We start from the raw sequence: 11,004 nt of genomic DNA, 5'->3' as shown, positions 1-11,004 counted from the left end.
AAAAGATATAGAATATAAAATACATGAAATGTGTAAAGAAATAAAAAATGGAAAAAAATTCAATGAAGATAAAATGATCAATTACCAGCAAGATTTGAAGAACAACCAAATCGAACTTCTAAATATAAACTAATGATTTTCCAAAGTAAAAACACAGTAAACACAGTAAACAAAGCTGAAGTGAATTAGTTAACTGAAGAAAGTACTCTGGGTACACAGCCCAGGGAGCCAAGGAAATGTAGGTGTATGTTAGAGTGGCCCCTCAGAGATGTCGATGCCCAAATACTTGGAACTTGTGAACGTGTTACCTTCCCTGACAAAAGGGACTCTGCCATGTAGTTAAGGTCACAGAGAGAGGACCCTGGATTATCCAGGGGGACGCAATCTAATCACATGAGCAGAGAACTTCCTCTAGCTGGAGGCAGGAGAGAGGATGTGGTGGAAAGGAAAGTTGAAAGATGAGAAGTGTGAGAGGGACTTGACCTACTGTGTCAAGAGGGGGCCACGTAGAAAGCATGAGAAGGGATGTGGGCTAAATAGCTAGCAAGGAGACGGGCACCTCAGTCCTCCAACTGCAAAGAACTGAATCCAGCCCACCACCCGAATGAGCCTGGAAGCAGATTCATCCCCAGAGGCTCCAAGAGGGAACACTGATTTGGGCCTTGTTAGACTGTACACAGAGGACCCAGCTAACCCACGCTGTACGCAGACTTCTGACATAGAGAACTGTGAGATAATAATGGATGTTGTTTTAAACCACCATGTCTGTGGTAATTTGTTACGAGGACAATAGAAAAACTAATATAATAGTATATTATAAAAAACACACTTTGACTATGACAAAGGAAGCCAGATGACTGGAATAGTATGCCAATAATCTGAAAATGCAGATCCTATAAAGCTCTGTAATATGAAGTAGATCTAAGTACCTTGAAAAGAGAAGGAAAATGGAACAATTAGTATTTTAACCTTTTTTTTGGTAAGGAAGATCAGCCCTGAGCTAACATCTGCCAATCCTCCTTTTTTTTTCCTAAGGAAGACTGGCCCTGGGCTAACATCCGTGCCCATCTTCCTCCACTTTATATGGGACGCCGCCACAGCATGGCTTGACAAGCGGTGTGTCGGTGCACGCCCAGGATCTGAACTGGCGAGCCCCAGGCTGCCGCAGTGGAGTGCCCACACTTAACCGCTTACACCACTGGGCCGGCCCCATCTTTTTTTTTAAAAATTTTTTTTCAATTTTTTATTTTTGTGAGGAAGATCAGCCCTGTGCTAACATCTGCCAATCCTCCTCTTTTTTTGCTGAGGAGGACTGGCCCTGGGCTAACATCCACACCCATCTTCCTCTACTTTATATGGGACGCCTCCACAGCATGGCTTACCAAGCGGTGTGTCAGTGCGTGCCCCGGATCCGAACCGGCGAACCCTGGTCCGCCACAGTGGAGCGCGCACACTTAACCGCTTGCGCCACTGGGCCAGCCCCCCACCCCATCTTCTAAACTACTTTACTTAGCAATTATATTTACATTTATTTTAGAAATGAAAAGAAAACTTACGAACTGGGACAAAGAACACTCCCAGAAAAAGAAATTTGAATAAGCAGAAAGTATGTTTTTTTGTGAAACTTCCACATATGGTGGAAGATTTTCTTCCACATACCACGTTTTTGATAATCTCATCTTTGCCATCATGTTTCTGGACTTTAAGTAGATGGTAGCAGAAATCCAGTACAGCAAAGCGCCGCTGTTGCCCAAGAAGTACAATGATCATACAGCCAGCCCAGTGGAGCCCATCGCCAAAACACTGCCTGGAAACAAGAAGCAGTAAGTAGAATGGGTGATCAATAAACAAGTATGACGTCTTTCATGAGTCTGTCCCCAGATGTCAATGACCAAGCCATCTGCTGGGAACGGGCCAGGAAGGGAATGCTGAGCAGCAGGTGGTATGCCCCTGCTTTTGGTAAACACCTCTTTTGGGTTCCTCTGGCACACTCTTTCCTAACTTTTTTTAGATCATGGACCCTCCATGAAGAATGACTTCACGAAACTGTGGACCTCCAACCTAGAAAAATGCCCACCCGACTTGCATACGTTTCCATGGGTTCAGAGACTCCCAAAAGCCTAGCCCTGAGTCACCTCCTGGGCATCAAGTAAGAACCTCCATGTAAGTGGCTTTACAGCAGCTCAAGCACATTTCTAGTCCATTTCTAGAGGAATGCGGTCTTCTGTGTTAGCCCAGTGCCAGCTTCTGCTCCTCCCACCTCCCTGTCCACTGAGCACACACTTACTCGACCGTAAACTCGTGTGTTCCCACAGGAATGCAGTAGACAAACTGCATGGCGCTCCACAGTCTGTGAAACTCGACACACTCGTCCACATGCATGACTCCATTGCTGGGCAGAGGCCCACGCCAGATGGGGTCGTCCAGAAAGGTCCGGATGCGAGTCAGGATGACTTCAAACATAGACAGGCCACAGCAGAGACGCTCCTTTGTCAGCAAGTCCCCCTCCCTCGCGATTGCAATTTGCTGTAGGAAGGACAGAACGTTGAGGCCACGACAGGAGGTGGAGAGCTGAAACCAGACGACTCCTGTTTTGGTCTCACTTACTGGAAACTATCTTAGCCCGCAGAAGAGGATTTTTAGAAATAAGCACCAACAACGTAAAAATGTCAGCTCTTACCTATATGTCTGATTAAACATATCTTAGAGTCAAGGCGAACTGTCGAGTGCAGCTGTTCTTAACCGGAGTGGTTTTCCCTCCAGAGGACATTTGGCAATGTGTGGAGACATTTTTGGTTGTCACAGCTTAGGGTGGGGCGAGTGGCATCTAGTGGGTAGAGGCTAGGGATACCGCTAAACATCCTGTAGTTCATAGGACAACCTCCACAACAAGGAATTATGTGGTCCAAAATGGCGACTGTGCCGAGACTGAGAAACCCTGATCTGCTTAAACTGATACAGAATTGTGGAACTCTACCCTGACTCCTTGCCTCCCATCTCAGAGACTCCCACTCTCTTCTGTTCTTAAAAACCTATGAAAAGCCTTCTTCATGAAGGGATGGACAACAAAAACCAGTGACATTTACTGTGTAGTCTTACGTGCCAGGTGATGTTCTAAGCCCTTTCATGGATGTGTTAGCTCATGCAAACTTCCCAACCACCCTGTGCCGAGCTCCTGTTAGGAATACCCCTGAGACACTGAGGCCTGAGTGGACCCATCAACCTCATGGTGACTTCAGTCTGTGTCTCATCCAGAGCCTGTGCTCTCCAGGCCCAACCCTGCCGATGGCCTGGTATGGATGCCCAGCTTGCAACAGCGACAGCTGTCACTGCATGAGTTACCTGAGGGGTCCCCAGTCTCTCAATCAGAGGGACGAGATGCAGCGGGGCATACTTTGATTCTAGTCTTTTCATTTTGGCATCAAGTCTCTCCCCCTCTGCAGTGGAAAAAATATATTATACTCTGTTCTTTTCTATGAAAAACAATTGCAAAAGGTTAATTTTGTCAGAAAAATAAATGACAGATTTTTAAGTTAGCATCATACACAAAGATTCTCTGAAAATTCTTTTAGAGAACTGGCTCATTTGAATTTTAATTCAAACGGGACAGAATTGCTTTTCTGTTCAATATCCACTTTTTAAAACTTACTGGAAATTACAAATGTCATCAAAAGCAGAGACTAGTAGAATGAACTCTCTGTGCCACCTGTTGCAATGATTATCAACTCATGCCGCTCATTTCCTTCTCAACACCCCAGTTCTGGAAGTACATCCAAGATGTCATATCGTTTCAACCCTAAATATTTCAGTTACTCAATACTCATTTAACTATGTTACATTACCAATTACCCCCGGTTATGACTGAACAGGTGCCAAACTCAAACAAAACTGGCCTTTAGTTCTCTGGCCACACAGACCGTGCGTCACCACTGCAAAGAACAGTTTGGAGTCCCTGGTCAGAGGGACACAGGCTCACCTTTCACGTGGACTCTCGGCAGGATGTTCTGAAAAGGGGCTGCGTGCAACAGGTCACATACTTCTTCTAAAGACTAGAACGAAGAAAGAGAAGGTTGCATTAGGAAGTTTATCTCACAGTGAAGTTGGAGAGAGAAATGTGGTGCTGAAAACAAGATATATCTTTGCCATTTAGTCTAAGAGAAACAGTCTAAGCAGCACTGTGCAATAGAACTCTCTGGGCTGATGGAAATGTTCTACATCCGTGCTGTCCATTAAGGCAGCTGCCAGCCACATGTGGCTATTAAGTACTTAGAATGCACCTGAAAAACTGCATTTTTAATTTTATTTACTTTTAGTTAATTTAAATATAAACATGAGTAAAAACCCAACACTGAATGTGGCCTTTGTTTTCTAGGATTTACCAGTCTGGCAGCCCTCCCCACGAGTTTGCTACCAGCCTCTTGAGAACCAGAGTTTATAACAAGACACCACAGCAGAGACAAAAGAAGGGCGCTTCCTCTGCAAACAGTGCAGGTGGCAGAAGCAAAGGGGCAGCATTGCCCTTGTATGCAGCATCAACTCATTCCCCACAGAACCCCAAAGTTCTGGGCAGTTGCTCTGAATCTGTTGTTGGATCACAAACTCCTTTAAAGAGGTAATAAAACCCTACACTGTACAAGGCTTGTTCTCGAGAATAACACAATGTGGAGAGAAAATTTACCTCCAACATCACAAGGGTTGCAGAACTCCTAAGAACCCACCATGAGCCCAAAGATGGTCTAGAACAGGGCATCACTCCAGAGTCTGAGGGCTCCTACTCCCCAGTGAAGGCCCCTTGGACTGCGGTACATCCACCAGAGAGAGGCAGGAGATGAGAATGGGTTCTTGTGCCCCCTACTCTACACCCAGCCTGAAATCTTATAATTCCATTGTCATAAAGCAAATTATTAAACAAAGAAATGGTTATCAAAATGACAAGACATATACTGACTGATGCGATTTTCCCTCCTGAGGATCTCCCCGAAGATGATGCCAAAGCTAAGATCAAGAGGAGGAAGAGAAGACTTCGCACTCATCAAGTGAGTGTCCCATTGTCACCTAACGTAAACGTAGTGAAGCAGCCAGTCAGCCGCCACCTGCTCCACCAGGACACTACAGAAGGAGACTGACCCCTCCACACCCTGTCTTCCGTTCCTGAGGCCAGCAGCAATGCTTGAGCCCTTCATGCAGAATATATGTAATGGGAGCCACCTCTCCCAGTGCAAACAGGAGGACCTTCTCCCCTAGGCCTTCTATTCTAGGTGAAGGAGGTGTAGGGGAAGGAGAAAGGGACAAGCTAAACAGTGGAAAGGATCAGATGGTGACGCTCGCTATGTATAACACATAAGAGGATGTGACATTAGCAGAATACTACACAGCTATAAAAATGATGAGGAATGTCACCACTTACCAATGTGCAGTGATCTCTAGGATGTATTTACTATCAAGTGAAAAAAGCAAGGTAGAGAAGGGCGATTGGCCTGCCTGCACCCACAGAGGGTAGGAGGGCAGCTGGAAGGTGACTGGCCACAAAAAATGGCCAGGCCAATGGACGGAAGAAGGGAGACTTTGATAAGGGAAGAGAGCTGCTAGGTGAGAAGGCTGGGGCAGAGCCACACAGAGGGAGGACGCTGCGGGTGGTAAAGGTGCCTGCCAGCCGGCAACACCACCCCAAAGGGGCTAATCAGCCATCGGTGCTGCTTCCAGGCACTCCTGTCAATGAGCTCAAATCTTCGCCCCCAAATCAAACCAGAAAAAGAGTGAGAACAGCTATAAAAACCAGCATTAAAAACAAACAAACAATCTAAAACTACTCTAAAACAAAAAGTTGATTAAACACACACACAAGCTAAAAAAAACTACACTACCAAAATTTTCAGGTTGGGTTTAGGGAGTCCTTCAAAAAGCTAGAAGATATATCTCCTCAGTGCACAGATTCAGAATAAGATCAACATTTTTGGTTACTGAACCAAATCCTGGAGCCAGCGGGGGCCACCACTGCATGGCCTCACTGGACAGGCCCCCAGGGGCCCCACCCACACGCTTGGTGCCCTCAGCAACTGGGTGACAGTTACCCCACTTTTCTAATGTTGTGACAAGTTGAAGGACACATTTACCCTTAATATCTTCATTTACAATAGTGGGAGCCTATGCAGATGCCAAAACATACTTTATTACCACCTTCCTTGGAGAGCCCCAAATAACCACCAAGAAGAGATCCACCCCTGGGTTTGACGGGACTTGGGTGTAACCCTCTGAGATGGAGTGAGAGGAGCCATGTCGTCTTCTACCTTGGAGAGCCCCACCCTGGCAAACCTACTGGAAAACATCACCCCTTATTCCAAAAAGGACAAAAGCAACACCACAGAACTCTAATCTGGGGCTGGGTCTGGGAGCAGACCTGCCCAACACAGAAGGCGTGGTTTCTCGCCACCTCCACAAAGTGCACTGACAGGAGGTGCCAGAGAAGGGAGAGGCGAAGGGGTGACGGAGCAGAGGGTGGGAGGAGCAGTGGCGACAGACATCCCTGCAGGGCAGGGCCACAGCGTCCACAAAAGCCACGCATGGTGCTCACAAGAGCCCTCAAGCGTGGGCCACGGAATCTGCAGTGAAAACAAAATTGCACTCAACTGAATTATAGGTTGCTCTTTTTATTCATCGTTTCAGAAATATCCATCCACTCATTAGCCAAAGTTTGCTTTAAGATCAACTGACAACAATTTATAGCATCTTTCCCAGGTGGCCAGCACTATGCTCATCACTCAAGGGAGCTAGGCACAGACTTGAGACACAGGCCTTGGTCTCAGAAGGGAGAAGACACCGGGGATCCACATCAGCTGGGCGCTGGAGACCTGGCACTCACCAGGCTCCCGAGACCTAGAAGATCCCTCACTGAGGCACCATCCCCAAGGGATTGCAGTGAGCCTTTCGGAGTGTTGGACGACTCGCAGAGGGATTTTGCGTGAGAGGCAACAGGTATCATTTAAGGATCTGGGTGGGCAAGGATGGCATCGGTTCCAGATTTCTCTTTCCCTAAGTTTCTAATAGAGCATCACACTCCTTCCAGAAGCCAACAAACGTCCAGTCATTGCCCTGACGGTGAGTACAGACTGTTCCTTTGAGCTGATGAGAGAAGGTACTGTCCCTTCAGCTTCAAACCCCCGTGGTTCTGTAATTATTTTATGTTTATACAAGGCCTTCTTGACATCGATTTTGGTGAAGAAGAGCTTTTGACAGTTTATCTTATTTCCTAAAGGGGAAGCTAGACCAGAAGAGAAACTAGCCCTCTAATGGTTCCCTGGCACTGACTAAATCAATTCCATAAGGCAGTCCCCCCTTCAGTAAAACTTGAGGCTCCCCCACCCTGACCGAAGCAAGTGACTAAAAGGCATCTTCAGGCTTAGATACATGTAGATGAGAGAGACCGCACTTGATGTTGTAGGTTCAGGAAAAGTCACATGAAGGAAATATTCCTACATTAAATATCTAAAATTCATGATGAGAGATTACTATTTAAAAGAATTCTTCCTAACTTATCTGGTTGTTAAAAATTTACATGTATTTAGGTAAAAGATTCAGTCCTCCCTAATGTGTTCCTGGAGGAGGCTGCCCTAAATGTTGGCTGCTTACTGGTCCACAGTCAGCTGCCTGCTCCTTGGGAACCGCCGGCCTGCCCTGCGACTCTGGCAGGTTCTCCAGCTCCCGCCATCACTCCTGCTGCGGGAGCGGGCAGCACGTGAGGGGCTGCTCACTCGGGGTCCATGCTGAGTCTCGGGTGGTGGGGATATGAGGGCCTGGGAGTCCCCCCTCTTTGTCACCACATGGAAAGGGTCTGCCTAGGAACGCAGCAACATAGGGAGAAGCCAAAAGACCCAGGTCCTGACAGGAGGCGATCAGCTCCTGAATGTGTCCATATCCGACCTTGGACTCCCTGTCAAATGAGCCAACATGTTTTCTTTTTTTGTGTACGCGGGTGTAAGGTGGCCGGTCCAGTGGCTCAGCCCCTGGAGGCCTGGCAGTCTGACTGCCATGCCCTGAACTGTGTACTAGGCACCCTGGCCCTGGTCACTGCAAAGCAAGACCCTGGCTCTGCCACGACCCAGGGCCCTGAAGCCAAGACACTGCTTTAAGAAGCAACATAGCAAAGATCTCCCCAAACAGGTCTAGAACGCAATGCAATTCCCATCACAATGCCAATGTGCTTCTTCAATACAGTTGGCAGGCTGGTTCTCATACTTTCAGAGCAGAGCAGAGCAGAGATCCATGAAGAGGCAACACACACTTGAAGAGGAAGAAGGTAAGAAAACATGCCCTGGCAGGTATCAAGACTTAAGTTAGAGCTATCATGAGTAAGACAACATGTTACTATGCCACGGACAGACATGAAGATGAATGGGACATGGCAGAAAGCCAAGAGACAGACCAGTGCATCCACAGGAAGCAGGCAGGCAACAGAGTGACACTGCAGATCAGCAGGAAAGAAGGAGTCCTTCCGCCACTGGAGGAGGAACAACTGGTTATCCCAAAGAGAAGAAAAGAAACTTCACCCACATCTCACATCACACGCAAAACCAGTTCCAGAAGAATTATAAAATTAAATGTAGAAAGCAAAACTTAAAACCTTTAGATAAAAATATAAAAGAATATCTTTATGAGCTCTAGGTAGGGAAGAACTTCTTTAAAAAGATACAAGTGCTAACCATAATAAAAAGAGACTATATTCAAAATAAGAGTATCAGTTTATCAAAAATAACCGCTATGGGAATGAAAAGATAAACCACAAACAAGCCACACATATTTGCAATATGTGTAACACATAAAGGATATACAAAGAACTTCTATAAACAAGGTGTAGACAAATGAGCAAAAGACACAAAAGGAGCATTTAACAAAACAGGGAGAGCCAAGCAACAAACCAAGATGCCCACCCCCTTGGTCACGAGGGAAAGGCAGAGAAGGCTTATGAGATTCTGTGTTATACTCGCTAGGCTTTGCAATTCAGAACTGCCGGTTGACATGACATACAAGGGACAGATGGACACATAAATGACACCACAAGGAGGCAATCAGTGGAGAAAGCCGCTGTCCCACCATGGGATTCCTTAGTGGTGGTGGGCTGCCAGTGTTTACTTTCTTATGCTGTCCACCACAGTAGTCATGGGGCATGTGTAGCTACTTACAAGTAAAATAATTAAAATTCAATACAATTTAAAAATCAGTTCTTCAGTCACACTGAGCCACACTTCACACACAGCCTCAGATGTGGAACTTTCCATCACTGCAGACAGTTCTCATGGCAGCCGTGCTTTATACCTTCCATGTTGCAAATACTACATAATAAAAACACTTTTTACAACGCTCATGGTAAAACATTCTTAAATGATGAACTACATTGCATTTTCGTTTTTAATTGTAGGAAACAAATTCAAATTAAAGTCTAAATAGTCATGAAAGAATGGAGCTTTAGAACACTTACTCCTCTTACCCCCATGAAATAACCCCAATGAATCAAGCCTCTAAAAAACGTCTTCTTCTGTCACCTGTGGGGAGTGACTCAGCACGGCCTGGGGTGGGGTTGGGCTGACCACTCACCAGGCTCTGCTCGATGAGCAGGCAGAAGAGGACAGCGTTGCCCACCTCCCGCAGGTTCTGGAAGCACACCGTCTTCAGCTCCGCATACTCAACGATGTCCTTCAACTGGTGGTGGAAGAACTCCAGGATGCCTGTGGCGGCAGAGTGAGTGGTGGGGTTGGGGAGGTTGGGGGGCCAAACCTCAGCAGGGCACAGGGTGCAGCCTGGGGTCCACAGCCAGGAGCACCTGTGCTGGCCACAAAACATTCTCTGACACTGCCACCATGCCCGCTATGGAGATGGCCACATGTCCCCTCACCCCAACATCTTCCCTGCAACAGTAGTGTGTCCACCACCTGGGCCCTGGGCCTTGGCTCCAAAGCTTCTTTCTTGGTCTAGCTGTTATCTTCCAAGGAGGGACCACATTACAAGCATAAATGAGAAAGACCACATCGTCATCTCCAGCAGAAGCAGAAAAGATATTCGATAAAATTCAATATCCCTTCACAGGCACAGAAGGGAATGTACTCAGTCTGATCAAGGACATCTACAAAAAACCCGCAGCTAATGTCATATTCAGTAGTGAAACCTGCACGCTTTCTCCCTGAGCTCCAGAGCAAGACTACGCCTCTTCACCATTGTCCTGGAGGCCCTGGACATTGCAATAAGGCATGAAAGGACACAAGGCATAAAGACTGGAAAGAAAGTCAATATTTTCTAACTTATCTATACTTTCAATGCTGACCCACTCAAAAACCCACAAGCTGACTCCAGAATTTATATGGTCATGCAGAAGACCCAGAATAGACAGAACAACCCTGAGAAGAATAAAGTGGGAGACTTAACAGGTTTCAAACCCCTCATCCCAACAGGTCAGGCCCCGAATGCTGTTTCGCAAGGATCGCCATAGCCCTGCCTGCCCGGGAGGCTGTTCCTTCCTCACCATCATCCGCATCCCTGCTCTACCCACCACGTTCACCCCTCAGTTCTCAACATTCCTTGGTGTGAACTCAGACCCTCTAGGGGAGGCAACACTTTTTCACGTGCATCATCCCCTAACAGGCACACATGGGCTGGAGCTACAAGCAGCACGGCTTTACTCACACGGTGGTGCCCACGGACCTGGGCGACGCCAGCCTCTGCGCTGACATGGGGTGGCAGTGGGCAAGAGATGTGACGAGCAGCCCCGCAGTCCACAGCTCTGCCCTAGACCAGCTCTGAATTTGGCCTAAATGACTTCGTCTTCAACATTTGAAATTTCAATCTCTAGTCAGGATATGAGCACTAGTTTTATTTTCCCAACATTACTCATCTACTTTCTGACAGTGAATTGAAATTAGGTTCTCCTAAGCAAGGTCACATCGATGGTTATTTCCCTTCACAGCAGCTGAACGGGTCACCTCACCATCTCCTCAAACACCAGTTAACAGCCCTGGG

General features: G+C 46.9%; 1 protein-coding gene across 2 annotated transcripts in view; it reads right to left on the bottom strand.

Annotated features, from left to right (window-relative positions):
- The window catches only part of CYFIP1 (cytoplasmic FMR1 interacting protein 1), a 97,505-nt gene that overhangs the window by 1,618 nt on the left and 84,883 nt on the right, over window positions 1-11,004 (bottom strand). For both annotated transcript variants that reach the window (XM_087428791.1, XM_087428790.1), the window contains exons 26-30: window positions 9,589-9,719; window positions 3,977-4,049; window positions 3,343-3,437; window positions 2,288-2,526; window positions 1,660-1,807 (exon numbers count right to left, since the gene is read on the bottom strand). In XM_087428791.1, coding sequence (XP_087284917.1) covers window positions 1,660-1,807; window positions 2,288-2,526; window positions 3,343-3,437; window positions 3,977-4,049; window positions 9,589-9,719 — 686 coding nt within the window. The remainder of the gene's footprint in view (window positions 1-1,659; window positions 1,808-2,287; window positions 2,527-3,342; window positions 3,438-3,976; window positions 4,050-9,588; window positions 9,720-11,004) is intronic.

This window comes from Ceratotherium simum, chromosome 3 (genome assembly GCF_057802395.1).
Source record: "Ceratotherium simum simum isolate JZ-2026a chromosome 3, ASM5780239v1, whole genome shotgun sequence".
Taxonomy (NCBI): Eukaryota; Metazoa; Chordata; class Mammalia; order Perissodactyla; family Rhinocerotidae; genus Ceratotherium; species Ceratotherium simum.
Note: the sequence above shows the minus strand (reverse complement) of the source record. Positions and strands in the feature narration are given on the sequence as shown.